This window comes from Acomys russatus, chromosome 2 (assembly GCF_903995435.1).
Source record: "Acomys russatus chromosome 2, mAcoRus1.1, whole genome shotgun sequence".
NCBI lineage: Eukaryota > Metazoa > Chordata > Mammalia > Rodentia > Muridae > Acomys > Acomys russatus.
The window spans coordinates 69,536,518-69,562,892 of record NC_067138.1 but is presented as its reverse complement, the minus strand read 5'-3'; the positions used below and the strand labels follow the sequence as shown (position 1 = coordinate 69,562,892).

Below are 26,375 nucleotides of genomic sequence, written 5' to 3'. Positions count from 1 at the left end.
CTTTCTCTAACATTGTACTAGTCTGAAGATATGGTGGACTCTACCCCTGGACACTAAGTTTCTGCTTCTTGCCAAACTTCAGAGTATCACGTGCCCCCCCCCCCCCAGCCTCCCCCTTCCCTCACCCCATGCAGGAAGCAGCTCTGGGCTGAATTCACTGAGAACAGAAACTTTTAACTCCGCGGTGGTATATTTCTCCAACCTTTTGTTCCTACCCTAAAGCAGTTCCTCCTGTAGTAGATTATAGAATACACTGTGTCCTCTGTCCAAGTCTCACCACGTTTTCCTCCCCTTTCGATTCCTAATGTGCCAAGGTGGGTGTCCATCAAACAGCTTGAACTTTTGTTTTATCACCTGGTCCAGTAGTTTTACCCCTACCCCGGGTGGACTGACCCATGACTTGTCGCCCCTCTCCTCTCTCTCCCTCGGTGCGGCAACCACATCTCAGTTCTCAGACCATTTCTTATGGCCCTTGCCTCTCTCTGGTCTCTCCAGGGTCCCACAAGTCACTGTCATGTTTCCTCGCTAGCACAGTTCGCTTTCTCTTGGTCTCGCGCACAGCCGGTGCACCAGACGCACCTATGTCCTGGGACCCAGGCTCTGCTGCCGTTGGCCGGAAGCCTCTGCGCCGCCCCTTCCCAGCGCCGCCAGCCTTATCTCTGCGCACAGGGGGTTCTGGGGAGTGGCGGGCGCCGTGAGGGAGCCGACGGCATGGGCCGGGGGCCCCGGGGTACGCTCGGCTCGCCTAGCCGCCGGTTGCAGCGGCTGCTGGGGCTTATGCTGCTGCTCGGCCTGGCCTGCGGCGTTAGCAGAGAACCCGGCACCGACGGTGAGTGCAAGGTCTCGGGCGCCAGGGACGCTTCCCGCTCTGGGTCTAGCGGAGAAGAGTCGGGGCGTGGAAGGATCGAGGAGGCGGAGCGGCGAGGAGCCAGACTGGCGGCCCGCCCGGGGATGTGGGGCATGTGGTGGAGGCGGCTCTGCTCCTGCTGGCTCGCGCCTCCCGGGGTGGGTGGGGGTGGGGACTGGGCTCGAATGCCAGCCCTGGGGAGTGGCGAGCCGGGTGGGAACACGTGGAAGGGCGAGCCACTGGTTCTCTAGCTTCCAGTGGCGGTGGCTTTTGCAGGACAAATTCTTGACCTGTAGCCTCCCCCCCTTTCATATTTTGCACTTCTACGAAGCATTAAATATTAAGAACTCTAAGAAGTACCGTATTTTTCGGACCATAAGACGCAGTCCCCCCGCCCCCCGACAAAGTGTGTGTGTGGGGTGGGTGGGGGAATTAGGGTGAGCCTTATGGTCCGCTTGCTGTTTTTACTGTTTTTTTCTTGTTTTACTAAGCTCTATAAACTGGGCGTGTCTTATGGCCCGAAAAACATGGTATAAAAAGTTTATAGGAATAGAGTTCATTTTTTAGTTCATTGACGCATTCATTCATTAATCTGTGTATCCATCCATCCATCCATCCACCCATCCAACCATCCATCCATCCGTAGAAAGCCCTTTAATATCTTCCCTGTGTCAGATGTAAACGTGTTGGCACTCTAGCGGTGCATAGTCACTGGGAGACAGACAAGCAAATAGTGGGGGTTTTAGACAAATTGGAAAAAAATGCAACATCAAGCATGGTGGGATTTACCTGACACGGAGGATTCAGACCGGAAAGTGAGGTGACCATCTGCCTACATAACTAACAGAAAGGAGAATGATTTAAGTGCTCCGAGAAGGTGTACAGGTCAGAAGAGGGAACGACGATGTTTTACTGGGCAGCCATTATGTGTGAGATGAGTCAAGCTGCGCCTTAGGGACTGGCTTGGATTTAGAAAAAGGAGGGAATGGCATTCCATCCCATAGAGAGTACTGACTGCTGTTCACAAGTGTGTATAAAAGTGAATCCAACTTGTGAGACAGCCAGCGAGATTGCCCTGAGTTCTTGGGCAGCCTGAGCTGCATAGTGTGTGTCAGCTCAGTCTGGTCTACAGTGAGACCCTGTCAACAAACAAAAATAAAACAGCAACAACGCAATGGATGAATTCCAGGCTGGGGAGAACCTGAGAAAGCAGGATACAGATCATGAGAGACTAGAGATGGGAAAACAGACTGGATCTCACAAGAAGGAGTCAGTCTCACCCTGACCTGCGGACCCTGCACTTGGCTTTAACTGTTCCTGCATGGTGGGAAGCCACCGGAAGCCATTGTAGGACACCGCAAAGGGAGTGATGTCAAAGAGTACCTATAAGGACACCCAGTGGCATTTCTTTAATAAAGCCAAGAGTTCTGGAGTGGTAGCGGGGTTCATGTCTAATCCCCCCGTGTGACGCGGAGAAGGGAAAATTGTCATGAGTTTGGCGTCAGCCTGGACCACAGAGTGGGATGTCTCAAAAACAAACATGCAAAACCAAAAGTGGAAAAGCACTGAGGTAAGAGTGGGCTCTGTGGAGCAAGGGTCCCTGTCCTCTCAAATTCTCTTTGCTTTTCAAGACAGGGTTTCTCTGCGTAGCCCCGGCAGTCCTAGAACATTCTCTGTAGACCAGGCTGGCCTGAAACGCAGAGCTCTGCTTGCCTCTGCCTCCCGAGTCCTGGGATTCCTGGATGCCTAGTCATTTCACCATGACTTTGGGTGTTCGATGACTCAGCTCAGTAGGCTCTCTTCCTGCCCTGATTTGGTCTGTCTTAGTTAGGGTTTCCATTGCAGTGATGAAAACAGCACGGCCATGAACAATTTGGGGGGAGGAAAGGGTTTATTTCAGCTTACAACTCTCAGGCCACGCTCCATATCTGAGAGAAGTCAAGGCAGGAGCCTGGAGGCAGGAACTGGAGCAGTAGCCATGGAGGGGTGCTGCTCACTAGCTTGCTCTCCATGCCTTGCTCAGCCTGCTTTCTTGGAACATCCTGAACCACCAGCAGGAGTAGCACTGCCCACAGTGAGCTGGGTTCCTCCCACATCAATCAAGAAAATGTACCACAGGCTTGCCCACAGGCCAATCTACTGGGACCATTTTCTCACTCGATGTTCTCTTTTTCCAAAATGACTGTAATTTGTGTCAAGCTGACATAAAACTAGCCAGCACAGTCTCCCACGAGAGTGTAAATAAAAACCTGTAGATAATTGAAGCCTGTTTTGGGATCTGTATAAAGACTCTAGCCTAGGCAAGTATCAAGTGTGGCCCACTGAATTATTAGGCTAAGATGCCTGAACATAGCAGTCACTCTAGCTACACTTTCTTTCTCAGATGCTCTTGGTGCTGTGGATTGAAGTCAGGCTCTTGCACCTCAGCATGCACTTCACGACCGAGCCACACCTCTAGCCCACCTGGAAGGTGTGAAGTGATTTGGGGAAATGAAGTCAGGGCTGCCTCCTCATTGAGCACCTCTCCTTAGTTCTACAAAGATACAAAAACAAAACAAAACAAAACAACCCCCCAAAACCAAAACCAAACCAAAACAAAACAAAAAAACCAACTCCTTTCCCAAAGATAGAAACTGTGAGAGTGAACGGGTCCTCCTGCCCCAGCCTTAGGTGTGGGGAGTCACAGGCGAGTTCCACTATTCCACTGTGCCCAGCTCAAGGATGGGTTCTTGGGGGCGGAGCTAGTTTAAATGGCTGGTGCAAGAGAGGGAGAAAGATGCAGCAGCCACATAGATAAAACACCTGGGCTCCTATGGTACTGAGGAAACCAGGAGCCAGAGCTCACGGCATGCTGAGAAAAAGCCCTTGGTGACTCTGGCTGACAACGCAGTATTGCTCTGAGAAGTTAGGAGGGACTGGAGGGCACCCCTCAGTTGCGCTGGTCAGGCCAGTGTAGGATTCCGGGAAGAGTTAGTCCCGCCCACTCACATGATGGACCAGCAGCCATTATTCAGCTGGGAGAGGTGGAAATCTACAAGAGCGGACAAGATGTTTAACAGAGTCTTGTAAAGCTGGCCTGCAAGTGGGAGAAATTCATCACAGGAAGGGGAGGCCAAGAAGCCGCTGTTTCCTTCTCCTGCTGGCATTTACTCCATGCGTGCTGTTCCTATTTCAGAACCAGACTAGCTGCTCTCACTTACTGAGAGGCCATTGAGCACTGTCTGCTTCTCTTTGAAGCCATGACTACACCTCTATTGGTGTACATGTTGAATGTGACTATGCTATTGCAAATGTGACGTGGGAGCAAATGGGGACCACCCAAATAGTAACCAGCCAACTCCTGGCTGTAGCAAAGGAGTCCGTCACCATCATCTGTACTTTTTTCTTGAGACAGGTTCTTCCACTGTAGGCATGGTTGGCTTCAAACTCCCAATTCTGCCTCGGTTTCCCAAGTGCTAGATTATAGGTGCCTGCTGCCAATCCTAGCATCTCGTTCGGTCAGACCTGTAGATTCCCTTGCTAGTGGCTTGAGCTGAGTTACATTTAACTGGTGGAAGATGTTTTTGGGCGGGGGGGGGGGCGTGTGAGCTGAAGCCTGAATCTGCAGGAAGTGGGGAAACATAAACTAGGGAGCAGGAAGGTGTGGTGGGCGTGTGGGGTGCTGGCCCCAGGGGATTCCAGAGTGGGGGAGGAAGGGCAGAACCAGTCTGTCCTGTTCTCAACCTTTCTGTGGCTTCGCTCTGGGTCTGGGAGCGGCTGAGGTACTTGTTGGCTCAGGCATGGCTGGGTTCAGGAAGGCCAGGGGGAAGGGCAGAACCAAAGGGGTCATACTGAAGGAATGGTGGCTAGGACTGGGGAAAGCCCTCCATGTGTGAAGTGCACCTGCCGCGTGTGTTTCCTAGGTGTGGTCCCCGCTCTGTCTTCATGAGGGGCAGCAGCATAGTGGACATGAGGGAGGCAGGAGAGTTGGAGAGAGTGGATGGTTTTAGAGTGGTAGAAAGTTGCTTAAGGCGAGGCATTAGTTGAGACTTAATGAAGGCCTTCCCCTGTGCCTTGCCTTCCCAGGGACTTGACCCTGTGCCTGTCCCTGGTCTTCTGGTCAAATCTAAGATGAGCTCCCTGGTTGGTGTCTGCGGCACCAGCCAACAAGCTGTCTGTCGGACTTACAAACAGTGCACAGGGCTGGGGTGTACCTCAGTGTGGTTGGGTGCTTGCCTAGTATTTGAAAGGCCCTCGGTCCCACATCCAACACCACCAAAACTAAAAAAAAAAAGTTCACAGCCTGCTGGAGAAGGGGTCAGGGGTGAGGCCACCACTGGGATGGAGAGAAGAACTGAATGGCAGAAGCAGGTGACTGCTGGACATGAATTTAAGGGTGGGTCCCAAACCAATGGCTGTTTAACTCCAGGCTCAGAGTCGGGATTGGGATACCGGCTATAGTTAATGTGGATTTGGTTTGGGCCTGGAGGCCAGGTGTCAAGTCCACTGTGGATTGACCTTGGTCAGACAAGAAAGTGAACTGGAGATGGCCAAAGGAAGCCATGGCTCCTGGAAACATTTTACACAAGGAAAGGCTAAGGGTTCTGAATGACCAGAGTTAGTGGGGCTAGTGGGTGAGGGGTACAGGCTTCAGATTGTTTGATGATCACTTGGCGTGGGAGAAAGAACCTTCTGGCTTGAATCCATCTAAAGTAGAGACTCTGGCTAGGGTGAAGACTGTGAAATGCATTTGACTAAAGGAGAGGCCTTGGTTTTCTGTTTCTTTTCTTTGTTTCTTTGGGTCTTTCTTTCTTTCTTTCTTTCTGTTTCTGTTAAGGATGCAGGAGAGGAGAGAATATATTTCTTGGGTTCCTGGGTTCTATCTCTGGAATTTGATGTACTTTCTTAGGAACACTGCCATTTGGTATATATTATTCTAGACTTGATTCTAGACATTTTTTTTCTTTCTTTCTGAGTTTTGGACTCTATTGGGCCCCCATTTGGTTGTTTAATGTATTTACATGTGTCTTCATAAGTTTGGGGAAGGGACTCTCAAGAAGGTTCTGCAGTGAGTTTGCCGGGTTTGTGTGGCCCTGCGGGGCTGGCTGGAGTTACGTGAGTACAGAGAGATGTGAAGTTCAAGGCCTCCGGCAAACTCCTTTCTGCCCTTGACTGAGAACAGCACCTCTTCGTGTTCCAGGCAGGCTCATTTCAGATGTGGTTAAGGATCTGCTGTGCTGGCTGGGTTTTTGCCAGTTTGACACAAACCTACAGGTATCTGGGAAGAGGTGATCTTCATTGAGAAAACACCTCCATCAGATTGGCCTGTAGGCGAGTCCATGGGATATTTGCTGTATTCATGATTGATGCTGAAGGGCTCCACCCACTATGGACTGTGTTGTTCCTGGGCAGGTGGTTCTGAATAGTGTGAGAGAATAGGCTGAGCAAGCCACGAGGAGCAAGCCAGCAAGCAGCATTCCTTCATGGCGTCTGTTTCTCTTTCTGCCTTGTGTTCCTGTCCTGACCTTCCTGGATGATGAACCACAAGCTGGTAGATGTAATAAATCCTTTCCGAGTTGCTTCCGGTCATGATATTTTATCATAGCGGCAGACATCCTAACTAAGACAGCTGGTGTGTTAAAGAGCGAGAGGGCTTGCTGGGGCTGGGGTATAGATTTTCCTGGCTGCTGTGGACAGGAGGGTTGAGAGGGCTCTGAAGTTGAACCTCCAGCTGTGCTCAGAAGGGGAGGCAGGGAATGAATTCGTAGATATGCTTTGCAGGGTCTGCCGGTCCATGCCTAGATAGGTCTTGGTTTGGACTTCTGCACCAAGCGTCATCCACTGCTCCCCCCGCCCCCCTGTTAGTGTAACTGTTTGTCAACTGGTTAACCCTCAGTGCTGGTCCCTGTTACTAGAAGTTAAGAGATTATTACAGTGTTGAGTGGGCATGTTCTGATAACTTTCCCCATACTAACTCATTTATTCTGCAGTCGTCACAGAAACCGTGAGATGGGTTTGATGCCATCTTCATTTTACAGGCTCATGGGAAGCAGCTGCGTAGAGATGAACAAGGCTAACCCAACTAGCAAATGGCTTCATAAACACTATGCATTGCGCCTTTCTCAGCTGCTCTAGAAACAATAAGATATATGGGCGAGGACATATTTGTGTGATTTCTCTTAATTTGATAGTGCTTTAAAATACACTTAACATTTGCATTTCTCATCTCTTCTTTCTCCATTTATTCTTTTCCTCCACCACCACTACCTCCTCCTCTCCCTCCTCTTCCTCTTCTGCCTCCTCTTCTGATACAAGTTCTCTTAAAACAAAGGCTGGTTTTGAACCCTATGGCCTTAAGCATTGGATCTTCCTGCCTCCCCCTCCTGAGTGCTGGGACTGCAGCATGAATACCTGCTTTTAAGTGACACTGGGGATGAAACACGGGGCTTCAAGTATGCTAGGAAGGCACTCTACTAACTGAGCTGCCGGATATGGGTGCTGGGAGTCAAACTCTGGGCCTCGACAAGAGTAGAAAATGTCCTTAATCGCTGAACCAGTTCTTCAGCCTTTGATTTGTTTTTTTTTTCTCATTTTCCTCCCCTTCAATTTCCTTTCACATGGAATGGGTAACTATTTATATAACAAGGTCTGCAGGAGGTACATCTCATAACAGTGGCATTAGATACTGCAAAAGGAACTGGCCTGGTTTTACAATGCTGTGTGATAAGGGGTTAATCTATTAAAATGGTTAAATGGATTTGGGGGGCACTTTCTCCTGCTCTGCCTGTGACCTCTCTGATCTGGAGTCTTTTTTTCTTTCTTTCTTTCTTTCTTTCTTTCTTTCTTTCTTTCTTTCTTTCTCTCTCTCTCTGTCTCTCTGTCTCTGTCTCTCTCTGTCTCTCTCTTTTTGAGACAGGGTCTCTATGTGTAACCTTGGCTGTCCTGGAACTCTCTTTGTAGACCAGGCTGGCCTCGAACTCACAGAGATCCACCTGCCTCTGCCTCTTGAGTGCTGGGATTAAAGGTGTGCACCATCATGCCTGGCATCTGATTTTTTTTTTCTTTATAAGTATTTTGCATATTTTCTCATTTTTAAAAGTTCACTTTTTATTATAATTTATTCACATTACATCCCTATTGTTATCCCCTTGCTTGTATCTTCCCATTTCCCCCCACCCTCCCTCTTTCATCCTATTCCCCTCCCCTAGACCTCCTCCCCCACCATGTGTCCGCAGCCTATCAGGTCTCATCCAGATAGACTGCTTCCCCTTCTTTTCCACCAAGATCTGATTTTTTAATATAGTTTATTAATTTATTCATTTTACATCTCAATTGTTATCCCATCCCTTGTATCCTCCCAATCCTCCCTCCCTCTCATTTACCCCTTACTCCCCTCCCCTATGACTGTGACTGAGGGGGAACTTCTCCCTCTGTATATGCTCATAGGGTAGCAAGTCTCTTCTTGGTAGCCTGCCATCCTTCCTCTGAGTGCCACCAGGCCTTCCCATCCAGGGGACGTGGTCAAATATGGGGCACCAGGGTTTGTGTGAAAGTCAGACCCCACTCTCCACTCAACTGTGAAGAATGTCCTGTCCATTGGCTAGATGATTTTTTTAAAGCCAACTCCATCATGTATCAGCATCCGGGAAAGGATTTGGGTCATTACTCCTTACTGAACTGTTCGCTCTGGCTGGGGGTGGGGCTCCGTGGCATAGCATGTGATCAGCCTGAGGGAGGCCAGGGTTCCATCCCAAGCACCATCAAAAAGAGAGACAAAGCAAGAACTGCACCTGCTCAAGCACAAGCCCTGGGCCGTCCATTCCAGCTTCTTATGCCTGTCTCTCTAGGTGCCTAGGGACTCTGTTGCTTCCTCTCTGCAAAGCAATTGCGATGCATTGGTCTCTTTCCCATCTGAGCTCTTGATAACACCCTTTGTCTTCCATCAGCATCTATTGTAAGATTTATGCTTTTAGGGGCTGGGGAGTGGAGATGCCTTGGGCTCACTAGACAGCCAGCCTAGCATGCTTGGTGAGCTCCAGGGCAGTGAGAGATCCTGTGTCAAAAACAAACCAGAACATGCAGACAATGCCTGGGGAATGATTACAAGGCTGGCCTTTAGCTTTCTTTTCTTTTCTTTTTTTTTTTAAGAGCAGGATTTTTGTTTTTATTTTTTTAATTTTTATTTTTTTATTAATTTATTCATATTACATCTCGATTGTTAGCCCTTCCCCTGTTTCCTCCCATTCCCTCCCACTTCCCCCCTTCTCCCCTCCCCTATGACTGTGACTGAGGGGGACCTCCTTCCCCTGTATATGCTCATAGGGTATCAAGTCTCTTCTTGGTAACTTGCTATCCTTCCTCTGAGTGCCGCCAGGCCTCCCCATCCAGGGGACATGGTCAGAAAAGGGGCACCAGAGTTCGTGTGAGAGTCAGATTTCACTCTCCACTCAACAGTGGAGAATATCCTGTTCGTTGGCTAGGTCTTGGTAGGGGTTCGAAGTTTATTGCCTATATTCTCCTTGGCTGGTGCCTTAGTTTGAGGAGGACCCCTGGACCCAGATCTGCCTGTCATAAAGTTCTTCTTGTAGGTTTCCAGGACCCTATGGATCCTACTATTTCCCCATTCTTCCATGCTACTCTCGCCTAAAGTCTCAATAGGATGTCCTCTCCTCTGACCTACTTTCTTGGTAAGTAAAGTTTTTCATGGGACGTATCCCTTGGACTAGTGTTTTGATATAAGTGAGTATATACCATTTGTCTATTTTTGCTTCTGGGTGAACTCACTCATTATGATAATTTCTAGATCAATCCATTTGTCCACAAATTTCGGGAATCCTTGTTTTTAATAGCTGAGTAGTATTCCATAGTGTAAATGTACCACAGTTTCTTAGTCCATTCTTCTACTGAGGGACACTTCGGCTGTTTCCATGTTCTGGCTATTATGTATAAAGCAGCTATGAACATGGTTGAGCATATGTCCCTGTTGGGTGGTAGGGCATTTTCTGGGTATATTCCAAGGAGTGGGATAGCTGGGTCTTGAGGATGTCAACAGTTAATAAATGGGACCTCATGAGGCTGAGAGGCTTCTGTGAGGCCAAAGACACTGTCAACAGAACAAAGCGACAGCCTACAGACTGGGAAAAGATCTTCACCAACCCTTCATCTGACAAAGGTTTAATATCCAAAATATATAAAGAACTCAAGAAATTAAACACCACAAAACCAAACAACCCAATTGCGAAATGGGGCTTGGAACTTAACAGAGAATTCTCAACAGAGGAATATCAAATGGCCGAGAAACACTTAAAGAAATGCTCGTCCTCATTAGTCATCAAAGAAATGCAAATCAAAACGACACTGAGATTCCATCTTACACCCATCAGAATGGCTAAGATCAAAAACTCAAATGACACCACATGTTGGCGAGGATGTGGAGAGAGAGGAACACTCCTTCATTGCTGGTGGGAATGCAAACTAGTACAACCACTTTGGAAAGCTATCTGGCTCTTTCTCAGAAAAATGGGAATAGGGCTTCCTACATATAGGTGTAAGCACACCCACCCACACCACACACACACACACACACACACACACACAGAAAGACCTATACCTTTCTAATCTTTCTGTCTTTCTTTCTTTCTTTCTTTTCTTTTAGGTGTAATGGGGTTGGAAGTATTTGAAACCCTCAGCATTTACCCAGAAATCTTTCTTTTGTCTTTAAAACTAATCTTTTAAAAGCATTTTTAAAAATTTAAACCCCTATTTTCTTTTTTTGCTTCCTCGAATTTCTTTCATGAAAAATTTAGCTCTCTTCTGTGATTGCTTGCTTTTTAAAAAGTCTTGCTTTTTAAATACAAAAACATAGCAAATTCAAATTTTCTGCGGTAAGCTTTTATATCTGCCATCAAGTGGGCATTCCTTATCTTGGTCTAAAGAATACTGTAGGGGAGTGTTGCATAAGAGAGTTTCTCTTGAGGAAGCTGCACATAGCTTTTGCTTTGAAATTTAATTCCATTATTACATGATGGCCAGATGATATATCTCCAATTAAAAAAAAATTTTTTTTAAACAACTTTCTGTGGTCATGAGATATTTATAGCTATTTCATGGTTAATTTGGTATCAGTAACCATTAGTGATTTGTGTTCCTTTCTATGTTATCTTTGATTTTATTTGTATTTATTTTTTGGCATTTGTTTGATAGGATCTCAGGTAGCCCAGGCTGGCCTTGAATATGTTGTCTTTTGTTAGTAAAATAAAAAACAAAAGCAAGAAACATGATTAATAGTATTTAGGAGTCTCCCAGTTTCTGTTGGTCTCACGCCTGGAGCAGCCCGAGGGCTAGGCTGTATTATCTGGGTAAGGGTGAGGCCAAAACAAGGCTGAAATTCAACTCTGGAACATTCTCTTTACTAGGCCACTCCTGAAATTACAGAGACCCGGCCACGAAACTCAATACTCTCCACAGCCCTGAGTGGAGATTCTTGTTTGATCTCAGGTCACATATCGCCATTTGGTAAATGTAGAGGTTTTAAGATGTTTAGCCTCAAATATTTCTGTTGTTTGTCTAAGTAATTGGGGTCTGGCCTTCCTGTTGGGCCTCAGTGGTTGTTTCCTTGATATCTTAAACACACTTTTCCATAAAGGGAGGAATAGGGAGGGGAAGGGAGGGAGGGAGAGGAGAGGTGGTCTTCTCTCCTGTGTTTGCTTTTGAGCTGTAACAAGTCACATTTTAGATTTATCTGCTAGATATGGGTGTTTTGTTTGCATGTATGCCTGTACACCAAGTGTGTATAGTGTTCATAAAGGCCAGAAGATGGGATGAGCCATTGGATCTGCTGAGACTGAAGTTACAGATGTTTGTGACCCACCATATGAGTGGTAGGAATTGAACATGGGTCCTATGGAAAAACAGCCAGTGCTCTTAACCTCTGAACCATCTCTCCAGGCCCATTTTAGATCTCTTTTTCCAATCAATAAAAATATGCTGAGTGTCTATATCAGGGTATAAAAACATACTGGACAAATGTCATACCCTTATCCTTCGGTTGCTCATTCGTAAATCCTAAAATACGATTAAGCATAGCAAGAGATTAATGTGCAAAAAAAAAAAAAAAAAAAAAAAGAGAGAGATTAATGTGCTTATTATGGGAGTGTGCTTTTTTTTTTTTTTTCATTTTGAAACAGGGTTTCTCTGTGTAGCCTTGGCTGGCCCGGACTTGCTTAGTAGACCAGTCTGGCCTTGAACCCAGACAGATCTCCCTGAGTGCTGAGATTACAGTCACACACCACCACCATCACCATGCCTGGCGACCATATTCTTTACTTGTTTGGTTTTTTTTTTCAAGACAGGGTTTCTCTGTGTAGCCTTGGCTCTCTTAGACTGAATTTGTAGACCAAGCTGGCTTTGAACTCACAGAAATCTGCCTCCCCAAATGCTGGGGAGTCTACATGTTTTATGGGAGATTAGAAGATGTGTACACCTTTCCTTAGGAATAGGGAAGGCTTCAGAAAGAATGAGACATTCTGGCTGGCTCCCGAAGATAAGGGTGGGTACCAGACAGGTAGAGAAGAGGGCACAGGTAGGCGTTCCAGGTGAGGAGAGCATCCTGACTATGGTGAGGAGGATAGTAAAGGCCTATCAGGAAAGGGTGGTTGTCCCTTCTGCCTGGAAGGTATCGTGTAGTTGCTTAGGAACAGGAAGCTGGAGGAGCTGGTGAGGAAGACAATTGGTGAAGAGCGTTGATTGACAGAGGACTTTGCATTGTCTTTTGTGGACAGTGAGTCACTTCTGAGTCTACGGATGGGATTCGAACTTGACCTGTTTTATTTTGGTCTTCAAGGTTTAGTTCTCTGATGCACGCGCGTTGACTAAACATTCTCACCTTTGACTTCCTGTTTCTGAAACGCTATGATTTCTGACTCAGATTTAGACGTCTGTGCCACTTGCCACGAACATGCCACATGCCAGCAAAAGGAAGGGACGTGGATCTGCATCTGCAACTATGGGTTCTGGGGCAACGGGAGGACACGGTGTGTTGGTAAGTTTCGGCAGTGGGTTAAACTGAAAATTTGAATAAAAACCAAAGGTACTCCAGTTTTAGAGTCGGTGTCCATGTAGGGCAAACATCATTGTTTTGTTCACATGTTTTTCTTAATGAGCTTTTGCCAATTACAACAAAATCTTGGCTTTATTGTTTAGATATATAATTTTTCTGGTGTTTCTAAGCAAGGACCCCTCATGTTAGATGTTGTTGACATGAACTCTCTGGAAAATCCTTGACCTACACAGATTGGAAGTCTGTTTTATCTCCTGAGCTTAACTTAACAACAAAAGCAAATATTACATTTCTTAATTCTTGGGGGAAGACTTCAAAGAATACTTTAAGATGACTTGTTTAGACTAGATGCAGCTAAGGTTCTTTTTTTCTTTTCCCTCATGGTTTCTGTGCTAGAACAATCAGATATCATTGATACTCAAGCAGAATTCAGAGAGGATGTCACAACAATTTAATCGTAATAAATGTGACTATAACTTCTCAGTTTCCTCCTTGTTATATTCCGTAAAAGTTTTGCTTTGTAGCTGTGGATAGACAGTGTCTGTAGCCTTGTGTTGATTTTTGTGTGTGAGTATGTGTGTGCTGCACGTCTTGTGTGTGCACATATGTGTGTGGAGGGGCATGTGTAGAGACCAGAGGAAGACACTGTTCACCTTGGCGCAGGGTCTCCCATTGAACTTGGAGCTAGATTGTCAGCCAAGAAGGCCCAATGATTCTCCACGGCTATGCCAGGCTTTCTCTTTCTTTCTTAGTTTTTGAGACAGGGTCTCTATATATAGCCCTGGCTGTCCTGGAACTTACGATGTAGAGCAGGTTTGGCCTTAAACTCACAGATACCCACCAGTCTCTGCCTCCTGAGTGAAAGAATTAAAGGCGTGTACCACTAGGTCTGGCTATGTCTGGCTTTTCACTTGGCTGCTAGTGGGGGCTTTGAACTTAGGTTTCCAAGCTTGTGCAGCTAAGCTGTCTCCTTAGCCCTTTGTCCTGATGTGAATTTTTTTTTGATTTTAGTCCTTAAAGAAAAATAACAATTCAGCGGTGGTGGCGCATGCCTTCAATCCTGGCATCCAGGAAGCAGAGACGGGTGGGACTTTGAGTTCAAGGCCAGCCTGGTCTACAGAGTGAGTTCCAGAACAGCCAAAGTGTATAAAAAACAAACAAACAAGTAAAATAATAATTAAATCCACATTCAGACAGTCATATTCCAAAGGTTGGGTGAGTCATACTCACTGCACAGATAAAAGCTGTCCTGTGCCAATATGGGTTCTGCTGGCTGGACTTGCATATGCTTTGGCCAGTCTCACTTTGGAGGGCTCTTCCCATGAGAAGTATTGCTGCTCTCCTACTCTTTCTCCAGCAGAATCTGATCCTTTACTACAACCGAAGTCGGAATTGAGGAGTCAGGCATGTTGTCCTCTGAAGTAACAGTTTTCAACCTGTGGGTCCAGACCCCTTGGGAGATCAAACAACCCTTTTCACAGGGGTTTCCTAAAAGCATTAGAAAAACAGATAGCCACATTATGCTTCATAACAGCAGCAAAGTTCCAGTTGTGAAGTATCGATGAAAATGATTTTATGGTTGGGGGTCACCACAGCATGAGGAAGTGTGTTGAAGGGCTGCAGTGTTACGGAGGTTGAGAACCATAGCTCTAAAGGATTTCTCCTCTCCTGCATGCTAGTTATACTCTCGAATTCCCTTTGACTTTTAAGGAATAGCTGCATCTCTTAGGAGGGGAGAGGGCATTACAACATTTCTGTATTTGTTCCCACTGGCCACTGCCTATCTGACTACTTGTGCTGCTGTGTGCACAGTGCACATGCACCAAAGGTTCCATAATATGGCATTGTACCAAAGGACTTAAGAATTCTAGGCCTTTTTTTTTTTTTTTTTTTACAAACCTAAATATCCCAATTAAAACCTTCAGGGAGACATTAAGTGAGAAATGTCCCCTCTAGGCTAGGGTATTTGAACACTTGGTCCCCAGTTGGTGGTGTTCTTCGGTGAGGTGGTACAGCCCTTCTGGAGGAAGTAGGTCATTGGGGGTGGGCTTTGAGCAGTTATAGCTGCACCCTATTTCTAGTTTACTCTCTCTGCTTCATCCTTGTGGTTGAAGATGTGAGCTCTGAGCTTCCTCTTGTGCGGCCATGTTTGCTGCCTGTGGCAATGCCCTCTATGCCAGGACGGACTCTATCCCTTTGAAACGGTAAGCCTAAATAAACTTTCCTTTCTTTAAGTTGTCTTGTTGTGTGTTTTATCATAGCAGGAGGAAAATTAAGTGACACAGGCATGTCCTGAGAAAGAACGACAAAGGCCAGGGCACAGGTTGGCTCGTGCCTAAAAGCTCTGTATGGTGTTTGTCACCTGAGCTGTGCACTTGACCTAGCTGTGGCTCGAGTGCTCAGTTTTCCTGATCATCCAGGCAAGTCTTAACACAGCTTTGCCTTCGAGTTGTGTGCTAGATTCAGTTGTAAAATTAAAAAGTGCTGGCTCTAGCAACATAGCCCTGTCCTGTGAAACCTGAGGTTGAAGCTGGAAGCTGTAAAAACAAGACAACATCTTTGGTTTATTTTTTATTTGTGTATATCTGTGTACTTGAGTGTGAGTTTGTACACACGAGTGATTGTAGAGGCCAGAAGGAGGCATTGGATCCCCTGGAGCTGGAGTTACAGTGGTTGTAAACTGACTGTGGGTGCTGGGAACTAAACCAAACCGCAAGCACTCCTGACTGCAGAGCTATCTCTCCAGCTCCAACAATGTAGTTGAAGAGGTCACATAAGAAAAGAGAAAAAAAGAAGGGGGGGCTGTTGAGACAGTTTGGTGGGTAAGGGTGCTTGCTTTTGAGCCTGACCACCTTGAGGTCAATTCCTGGAACCACGTGACAGAGGAGAGAACCTCTTCCTGCAAGTTGACCTCTGACTTCTGCATGCATGCTACGGCAGGAATGTGCCCACGAAGGCAGGCAGGCAGGCAGACAGACAGACAGACACACAGATACATACATAAACAAACAAACAAAAAGTTATAATTTAAAACTAGAAAAAGAAATATCCAAAGGGTTATTTTGGGGGCGGGGCGGTGGGGTGTCTTCTGGAGAACTGCGCACAATTGTGAGACAGGCTGATTAGAGGAAGTCAAAGTGAAATAAAACACTGAAAAACAACTAGTAAGATTAACTGCAGTTCGTCGCTGATGACCCCCCCCCGTCTGTTTTTGCAAGAGGTGTTTTATTGGCATGTAGCAGTGCACCATGCATACCTGTGCGTGCGCGTGTGTGTTTTGGGGGGAAGTTGTTGTTGTTGTTTTGTTTCGCTGAGACAAGGTTTCTCTATGTAGCTCTGGTTGGCCTTGAACTCACGAAGATGTGCTTGCCTCTGCCTTCCTGAGTGCTGGAGATTAAAGGTGTGCAGGCATTAAAAACATGCATGACCATGACTCTCAATAGGTATATTGAGATGAATGAGATGTAAAGAAAGTTTCCCGGCCCCTGCTGCAGGTCAGAGATGGAGCCTTTAAATTCACTTCACCCTTCCATCGTCTTTAGTTAATGACGCTCACGGCAGCCTTCAGCTGGCTGTCCATCGTTTAGCTGCTTTACACTGTGTGATCACCATTGCTCACACAGTCACTGACAGCAAGTGTGTCTCCTGCCCCTGTACGAGCCCCGCTCCGAGGCTTTGATGCTAATCCCATTGTGTTTCCCGGGAGCTGATCATTCTAATTTTCCAGCTGGATCATTGGGTAGACCACTCATCCCAGGGGCAGGAGCGATGGTTCCGTGGCTAAGAGCATGTGCTGCTCTTGCCTCCCTGAGTTTGGTTCCCAGCAGCTCTATCAGATGGTTTAAAACCTCCTGTAATTTTAGCTTCAAGGGATCAGATGCCTCTGGCCTCTGAGGACACATTCGTTCATTGACATAAAACTAGACAATATATAATATAACATTAATTCTCTAATACTGAAAAGACCAAGAAAGTGGCTGAGTTGGAAAATGGGGTTATTCTAAGCTTGTTTCCCTTGGCTTATAAAATTTCTATTAAATTAAACTAATTAATTTTCCTCTGTGTGTATGATATGTATTTGCGCATGTGCATACTCGTCTTTGTGTGTATTCATGTGGGGATGTGCATGTGACCATCAAGAGGACAGCCTCTTGTGTTGGATCCTCACTTTCACTTTGTTTAAGATGGTGTCTCTTGTTGCTTGTGACTGTGCACACAGGGCATAATGGCCATCTTGCTTCTGGGGTTTCTCCTGTCTCCGTCCCATTTCCCCACAGGCGCACTGGGATTACAGGTGCGTGCTGCCATATCTGACTTCATGTACGTGTGGGGATTTGGAATCATTTTACCCACCAAGATATCTCCCCAGTCTCTACACTTTTACATTTTATCTGTATTACCTTTTATCTGTGTGTGTGCACACATGTGTGTCGGTGAATCACATTTAGAGGTCAGAGGAAAACTTCTGGGAGTTGGTTGTCTCCCTGGTATTTAGATCCTAGCCATGGAACCAAGGTTGTCAAGCTTCTGGCAAGCACGTTTATTCTCTGAGCCACCTAGCTGACCCACCGATACTTTATTTTAAACATATTATTACTCTCGTGGGATTGAGCCCACAGCCTTGTGAATATTAGGCACATGGGCTTCCCCAAACACTCCCAGCTCCGACCATTTACGATTTGTCTTGAATGTGAAAAACTTAAAATAGTAACCTGCTGTCAATCTTCAAATAAGAGGGAGTCCCAGAGTGGTAGGTTGTGTTTTTCTTGTGGCTTCATATACACCAGGTACATACTTATAAAATCTGTCCAGTTCCTTCGAGTCCGGGAAGCATGTTGGAAGGAAAGAAACAGACCAGTAAGCTGCTGTCACAGATTAGTGACCCCTAGTCTACACTGACGGAGGACTCCAGGTAAAAAGACATGCTGTGCGTGGACAGCGTCTATGCGAATCCTTTTTTTGTGTATTCATCTGCAGACAAAGACGAGTGCCAATTTGGAGACACTGTGATCTGTGGGAACCACACATCCTGCCACAACACACTTGGAGGGTTCTACTGCATTTGCCACAGAGGCTACCGGGCCACAAACAACAACGAGACCTTCATTCCCAATGATGGCACTCTCTGTGCAGGTACCAAAGGGGGATGCAGAGATGGCCACTTGGGGATGGCCCAACAGTGGATGGGTAGAGGGTGGAGTCATGGTGGAGAGCCTTAGAGGTGGACGAGGACTGAGTAGTACAATCAATGTTAGAGAGTAAATGCTAATACTGTGTGTTGGCTAGCTTTGTGTCAGTAAGAGAGAACCTCAATTGGGGGGAAAAGCCTCTATAAGATTAGCCTTTAGGCAAACCTGTCGCGTACTTCCTTAATTAATGATTGATGTGGGAGAGGCCAGCACACTGTGGGTGGTGCCACTCCTCCGCAGGTGGTCCTGGGTGTTGTAAGGAAGCGAGGCTGAGCAAGCCATGGAGAAGAAGCCAATAAGTAGCACTCCGCCACGGCTTCCCCTTTAATTCCTGCCTCCAGGTTCCTGCCCTGACTTACCTCGGGGATGGAATGGGAGCTGAGAGTTGTAAGATAAAAATAAGCCTTTTCCTTCCCATGTTGTTCGTGGCCACGCTGTTTTACTACAGCAACAGAAACCCCGGCGAAGAGATATTGTCAGGTGGGGTGGTAGTATTGTGGTCCACAGAATGTTAGTATGCTGAGAGATGCACTGAACAGTCTGGACATTGTTGTGAAGTGTTTTGTGTTATGATTTCTAAAAATGTGAACAGTGATTGAATCATTCATGATGTTGGAGGGCGGACACCTGATAATTTATTGTATTGTTTTTCTAGTTTTATGTGTTTAAACATTTGAATTTTATTATGTGTATTTATGAGAGAGGGCGGGAGGGAGGAAGGGAGGGAGAGAGAGAAAGAGAGAGAGAAAGAATAGACATGTATGTCACAGTGTGTGTGTGTGTGTGTGTGTAATATCTCAGAACAATTTTCAGGAGCTCTGTTCTTTTGCTGCAGGTCCTAGGGATTGAACTCAGGTCATTGGGCTTGAAAGGCTGACACCTTTACCCAGTGAGCCCTCTTGCTGGCCCTTTGGGGACAGTGGGCCAGCTACACACTCCGTAACTAAGCACAACACCCACTAAGCACCCAGGGTCTCTGTGCCTCATAGGAGATCTGAGCGCTGTCATGGGGGGCGCTTGCCACCACAGGACTCAGACGAAGGACGAATGTGACTTTGGGCATCACAGTAATTTTGTCAGTGAGATCGCTGGAAGTGTGTTGATTGAAGCCATGAGCTAAGCCCTCCTGATATTCAGTGACTCTGGGCGAGCTCGGTTTCTAGGTAGTGTGTCCTGATACAGCGCTTCAGCTGTCTCAGGTCCCTGAACAGTGACACAGGGGAGAGGCCAGAAACTCCTCCTGGTTCTGAGATGCTTGGCGTGCTCTGTGACTGCTTAAAAGCTTTGTGGTGTTCCAGGGATTCCAGAAAGGACAGTAGGACCGCTGCCATTCTACTTGATCTGTGCAGGATGAAACTCCTGGAAGAATTCGTTCATATATTCAGCTTGTTCTTAGCGAGAATGAATGTATTCTCTCGGAGAACCCGCTGTATCCACTGTCTTATTGTCTTTGTAGCTATGCGGTTTTGAAACTGATGTTGCCATATTAAATTAAGCACATTATAAGGAAGAGATGTTAATGCTTTTTTTCTTTTTCTTTCTTTTTCTTTTCTTTTTTTTTTTTTTTTTTTTTGTTTTTTGAGACAGAATTTTTTCTGTGTAGCCTTGGCTGTCCTGGAACTCACTCTGTAGATCAGGCTGGCCTCCATATAACTGGAGAATGTCCTGTCTATTGCATTCAACTTTTAAAAATTGAGAAGAAGCACTTGGGAGGCAGAGGCAGGTGGATCAATGGGAGTTCGAGGCCAGGCAGGTCTACAGAACTCCCTGTCTTGAAAAACCATTACAAAAAAAAAAAAGTTGAGAAGAATGGTCAGGTGTTACTGTTTGTGTCTTCAGCCCCAGCACTTGAGAGGCAGACACAGGTGGATCTCTGTGAGTTCCAGGCCAGCCAGCACTACATAGCAAGCTCTAGGTCAGGCAGACTACACACTACACAGTGAGTTTCTGCCTCAAAAGGAAAATAAAGCAAACCACACACAGTCACACACACGCACTCACACAGACAGACAGACAGACAGACAGACACACACACACACACACACACACACACACACACACACACCAGATAGGAAGAAAGAAAAGGAAGAACGGAGCTCGGGCTGTAACTTAGCAGTAGACCTTTTACCTAGCATAAGCAACAGCCTGGGCTTGATCTCCAGCACCTCACACCAAACAAGCACAAGTTAGAAAGGTGGAGGAGAAAATATTTTCTGCAGGGGTCAACTAGGTGTCAGCCAAACCTGTCTGGAACAAAGCCCTACAAAGGCTCTGCTGTAGTTATTCTACTTCTTGCAACTATTTAGTGATTTTCCTTTAAAAATAAATACACAATTCATATTTGCCAATTTGCCTTCTTTTGAGGTGTTTATCTTTTTGTTTTTGTTTTTTCAAGACAGGGTTTCTCTGTGTAATAGCCCTGACTGTCCTCAATCAGGCTGGCCTTGAACTCACAGAGATCCTCCTGCCTCTGCCTCTTGAGTGCCAGGATTACAGGTGTGTGCCACCACACCCAGCTGCTTTTGATGTGTTTAATCCAGTGGGTTTAGTATATTTACAAAGTCATGCTCTGTTGCAGTGGCCTGTGTTCTGTGGCAGTCATTCCTCTGACTTTTCATTCTTAGGTCTCTAGTGGGCCCCATGTAAAAGCCAGTGGGTGAGTTTTCTTGTTGGGGCTGAGAATCCCAACTTGTTGCAGTCAGTTGCCAGAGTGCATGCTAGTTGGGGTGGAGATCAAGTTTGGGGACACCGGTGTTTGTTTGGAGCCTCAGTGCCTGAAGCCCGATTCCTGCACTCTGAGGAACTGTCTCCCAGCAGTCGGTTGTAATTTGCAGCGTTTAAGTCAGGCTCAAGAGCTGGTGACAGACGTACCTCTTTGGAGGTCACCAGTGATACAGGAGCAATGAGCTACAGGTGGTTCCTGTATGGGCTGATTCCAGACAATTCTGAAGAACCAGGAGATGTTGTGGTGTCCAGAGATGTGCCTTTAGTGACTCTTACGAGTCATGGATGAATGAAAAGAAGAAAGGAAAAAAGAAAGAAAGGAAGAAAGAAAGAAAGAAAGAAAGAGGAGACCTGACTGCTTCTATGTATGGTAGAAGAAAAAGTTTACTGTAGATCTATGGGAAAGCACAGCCAGAGGCCGGGACATCTGAGAGAGTCCAGAGTAGACATGACCAGACTGAGCAGGACCCTGTGAGGAGAGGGGGAGGGGAAGGAGAGGAGAGGAGAGATGAGGGAGGGGTTCTAGGTGCAGCAGAGGGCAACCAAAATAGGTGGATTATATAGGGAAGGTCAACCCAGCTCCTTGGACTGGAGAGTTCAGGGTAGGGGGTGGGGTATGCCAGCCAGGAGGACCCTCTAACATGTAGAGACTGAGGGATGCTGGGAGAACCTGGAGGCCAGGTCTGCTTTGATAAGTTAAATGGGCACCTCAGCTATTTGGCCAGTTTGAAACCTAAGTGTGGAAACTTGGCCGGGAGGCAAGGCCTTCAGCAACAGCATCATGAGAGTGGTCTGAGAGTAAGTGCTGAGAACTGAGACCCATGTGGAGGAAGACTCCCGGGGGGGAGGGGGTGGTCTGTCATTTCCCTACTCAGGGGTCTCCAAGTAGGCATGACTCTCTAGGGACCGTGGAAAACTTCAGAGTGACCTCTCTGAGTCCTCAAGTCTTTTGTACCAACCCAACTGGCAACAGTGACCTCGCCACAGGAATTTCCTGAAGCATTAGAGCATCGTGTCCCCCACTCCCTCAGCCTTTGATGAGGCTCAAAAGGAGGAGACAAAAAGAGAGCCTGAGAGTGCTGTCATTCAGCAGTTCCTGGGACTTCTCTCCCAAAGCCTGTGTCCTGCAAGTCCCCCTCACACCTTCATGCCTAGATCTTGGTTCGGACCCATTTCCCAGTCTCGGTTAGGTGTATTGGTTATTCTCTAGGGCAGGAAGAGAGCCACATTCCCGACCTTCTTTGCTCCTGCCGTCCTTTCCTGGGGCTTGACGTGCCAATCCCACGAAGACTGCCTGTGCTCTGTGGGGAAACCACCCGTTTGCCTTGCTTCTGCCTTAGAGCTTCCCCCAGGAAAATTTCCAAGTGGGAAAAAAAAATAAGCAGTATATTTTCTCACAAATTAAAAATAAAATTACTACATGGTTCTGCGGCTCAACTTTCAGGGCATTTGCCCCAAACAATTGAACTTTAAAAAGGTGTTTGCATTCCCATGTTTATAGCAGCATTGCTCACCCATTCGTCCATGGATGAAGGATAAAGACAGTGCATATTGGAGAGTGTTGTTCAGCTTTAACAAGGAAGGACGGGGCACAGTAGGGCATATGCTTAGCATGAGCAACGGTCTAAATTCAGTCCTAGCTCTCTCTCTCTCCTCCCACCCCCCGACTTTACACTGTATTCTGTAGCGTGGATGAACTTAAGGACACAATGTTGAGGGAACATCCTACTGAAGTACAAAGTTGTCAAATTTACAGAGATAGGGAATAGACAGTGTTTTCCAGGGCATGGGAAGAGAGGGGCATGGGAGTGTTAATGTCTAATGGGCATAGAGCTTCCTTTTTACAGGGCGAAAAAAGCCCTAAAGATGGCTGCCGGGGACTGTGGCACAGCCCTGAGGATGTTCCTAGCACACTGTACTGCACTGCACTCTTAAAAATGGTTAAGGTGGTCATTTTACATCATTTTTATCATCATTAAAATGTTATATATTTCTCAGATGTTCGCCTACCATCCTCAAGAGCAGTGCAGATAGTCAACAAAAACACAGTATACCATTAAGCGCAAAGTCATGGTGATGACACAGGGTCTGTCCCATCTGAGGAAGGCATTCGGGTAAGCTTGAGAAGGTTAACCAGCCAAGATTCTAGAGTGGACTAGAAAAGGGATAGTTTCTAAGCAGTATGAGCCAGCAGGTGATCAAAGATCAAACTCATGGGACTAGAGAGATGGGTCAGAGGTTAAGAGCATTTGTTGCTCTTCCAGAGGTCCTGGGTTCAGGTGCAGGCACTCACATTCCATGGCTCACAAATGCCGGCAACTCTAGCTCTGGGGATCCAGGATCCTCTGCCGGCCTTCAAGCATGCCTGCACTCATGTGGCACACACACAGAGGTATGCACACATACAGGCAAGCAAAAAAATAAATCTTAAAAAAAAAAAAAAGCTCAAGTCATATCACAGTAATCTCAGCTGGACGTGATGGGTGTATTGGAAGTTAATTAACGCCATTAATTGGGCCTTCGATTCCATGCAATGGAGAACTAGTGATACATGCTGCGCATTGGATGGTGGTTGAGTGGTTATGGACTTCCAGGCAGGTTCCTGGTGTCAAATTCTGGCTTTCCATTGCTGTCTGGACCAATTGCTTAACTACTTTGTCTGTTTTACTTACCTCAAAACAGGCAATTGTGGAAATTAAATTAGATGAATATAGTATTTAAAAAACAGTGAAGTGTGTAGGACAGTGCTTGACATGTGGAAGATGGCATGCAGCAATTATTGCTGTTAGCACTAATTATGCCAATTATGGCTATTAGGTTGTTGAGTGACTGTACACAAAGCTAATAATGACGTGGTGACTCCTACAGAGTTGGTCAGCATCCAGAAGTGCCGTGCCTTTCCCATACCCCGTCTACTTACCCACATGTAGAAGTCCAGCGGAAAGTCCTGCGTTTATTCTCACTTAACATTCTTCTAGCTGTCTACTTGAGCAGGTGGAGCGGCTGTCTCTGCTGTTGTGGTCTGCTGAACAGCTTTGTCAGTGGCTTGGGTAAACTATCAGGTTTTCTCATTAAATTGGCAGAGGCGAGGAAAGGCAGAGTAAGGGCAGGTTCCTATCTGGCAAGGAAATCTGGCCAAGCTAGAACTAGTCAAAGTGTTGCTGTCTCCAGGGATAAAATCCTCTTAAAATCTGTCCTCGGGGATGGAGGGATGGCTCAACAGTTAAGAGCACTGGTTGCTGTTGCAGAGGACCTGAGTTCGATTCCCAGCACTCACACGACAGCTCAGAACCATCTGTAACTCCAGTCCCAGGATATGTGATGCCCTATCTGGTTTCCTCAGGCGCCAGGCACACTCACGGTGCACACCAGGCACGCTCACGGTGCACACACACATGCAGACAAGCACACACATAAAAACAAACAAACAAATCTTCAAAAAAATGAATAAGTTGATCTAGGTCTTATTTTATATTATTCACATTTTAAGAATCTTCTCATCCAACTGCTCCGAGTTCCATGATTGTGTTGTCAGTCATTGTCTGACTGGTTTGAGACCTCCTCATTCTTAGTGGTGTCTTCAAGCTCCTTCCATCTTTGCAGTGTTGGTGAACGAGCCCAGGCCCCCTGCCGGCTAAGCAACCCCTCGCGCCCCCCCCCCCAACCACTTCCCTTCTTGACACTGTCGATTCAGGTCTGATTCCTACCTAGAGGATTTTCTCAGCTCTTCTTTTTTAGAAAAGAAATATGAGTGGCACAATTCCTGAATCATTCGCATTCTGAACTATCATTTCATTGCTTGGCTAGAGCGTAATGCTTTGTTCTCTTTCTTGGAACTCTAAATGTTGCCGGGTTGCTGGGACGCCCTGTGTTCCAGACAGGAAGTCCTGGGTCAGGCTGAGCAATTCCATCTCTCAGGAGGTTTCTTATCCTCTTATTTATGGATTTCAAAATGGCTTTCCTGTTTTTCCCCCCTTTTCTTTTAACAACTGCCGTTTATGTAATACACACACACACACATAATTCTGTGTGTTTCTGATGATCCATCCTGGGATATGCTGTATATGTCTTGCCTGCCTGCCTGACTGCCTGTCTGTCTATCCATCTGTCTGTGTCTCCCTTCCTCCTCCCTTCCCTTCTCCCCTCCCTCCTCCCCTCCCTCCTTCTCCCTCCTCCCCTCCCTCCTTCTCCCTCCTCCCCTCCCTCCTTCTCTCTCTTCCCCTCCCTCCTTCTCCCTCCTCCCTTCCCTCCTTCTCCCTCTTCCCCTCCCTCCTTCTCCCTCCTTCTCCCTCCTCCCCTCCCTCCTTCTCCCTCCTCCCCTTTCTCCTTCTCCCTCCTCCCCTCCCTCCTTCTCCCTCCTCCCCTCCCTCCTTCTCCCTCCTCCCCTCCCTCCTCCTCCCTCCTCCCCTCCCTCCTTCTCCCTCCTCCCCTTTCTCCTTTAGGCTGCATAGGAATCTGTAGCCAAGGCTGACCTGAAACTTACTCAGTAGCCCTGGCAGGCCTTGAAGTGGCGGTGGGCTTCCTGCTTCAGCTTCCCACATGCTAGGATTGTGAACCACCTGTCTGGTTTGCTCTTTCTCTCTTAACACCAGCTGCTTCATTAAGTATCCTAAAATGCACCTGCCCACTTAGACTGCCCAATGCAGTGGTGGTAATTATGTTCATAGAATTCCACACTGTCACACCGCTGAGTTTTGAAGATCTTCCATCTTCCCGCCAAAGCCCATTGTCTCCCCACCTCCTGCCGACTGAGGCAAGCAGGATCCTACGTTTGTCTCTGTAGTTCGCCTCTTCTGAAGACTGCTTTTTAAAGAACGTGGCTGCTGCACTTGGCCATTCATTATCCTGGGGTTTTGAAGCAGCTCTGGTACTTGTATCAAAGACCATCTTCCCTGTCAGCTACATCCTTGTCTTTCTTCCTGAAGGTAGGAACAGGGTTGCAGCAGGTACCCTGTACCCAAGGCATGGAAGGATTGTGAGTGGGCCCAGGAGACCAGGTGAGAGAGCTCTAGAAAAGGCCAGCAGGGCTCAACACAACTCCAGAGCCCTGATGGCCAGGCGCAAGTTTCATCTCTCAGACTGTGCTGCTGCACTTGCTGTCCCTAGAAGAATGGCTTTTGTGGGATGGTGTGTGTGTGTGTGTGTGTGTGTGTCGGCAGCAGCGGCAGGGGGAGGGGAGGAGGGCTGACTTTTCCCTCACTTTGAGATGAACTCTTGCATGGTCTCGCCTTTATTTTCTTGATTTTCTCTTCAACAGTCGCTGGCTCTTTTTCGTCTCTCTCTCTCTGTGACATTTTGCTTTTTGTCTCATGATTTCTGTCTCACACCAGCTTTTTCAATGGGATTTGCAAACCTGCTTTTCAACAGTGGCTTCTCTATTGTCTAATGCCTTTCTGAGTTTTTTTGGTTTTGGCATTCATATTTTATTTTCAATTTACAAGATTTTACTATTTTCCAAGAAATTCCCCCTTTTAAAATGGATGTATTATTTTCTTAATTGTATTTACTGTTCAGGGTATTCTGATTATTTACTGCAGTCACCCAGAGATTTCCCTCAAGTTTAGTGGCTTTAAAGGAG

At 46.7% G+C, this 26,375-nt stretch overlaps 1 protein-coding gene across 1 annotated transcript in view; it reads left to right on the top strand.

Moving 5' to 3' along the window:
• The first annotated feature begins 381 nt into the window (after nucleotides 1–381).
• Susd1 (sushi domain containing 1) overlaps nucleotides 382–26,375 on the top strand; it is a 114,910-nt gene continuing 88,916 nt past the window's right edge. The window contains exons 1-3 of the mRNA XM_051156403.1: nucleotides 382–829; nucleotides 12,753–12,866; nucleotides 17,862–18,017. Coding sequence (XP_051012360.1) covers nucleotides 466–829; nucleotides 12,753–12,866; nucleotides 17,862–18,017 — 634 coding nt within the window. The 5' untranslated portion in view covers nucleotides 382–465. The remainder of the gene's footprint in view (nucleotides 830–12,752; nucleotides 12,867–17,861; nucleotides 18,018–26,375) is intronic.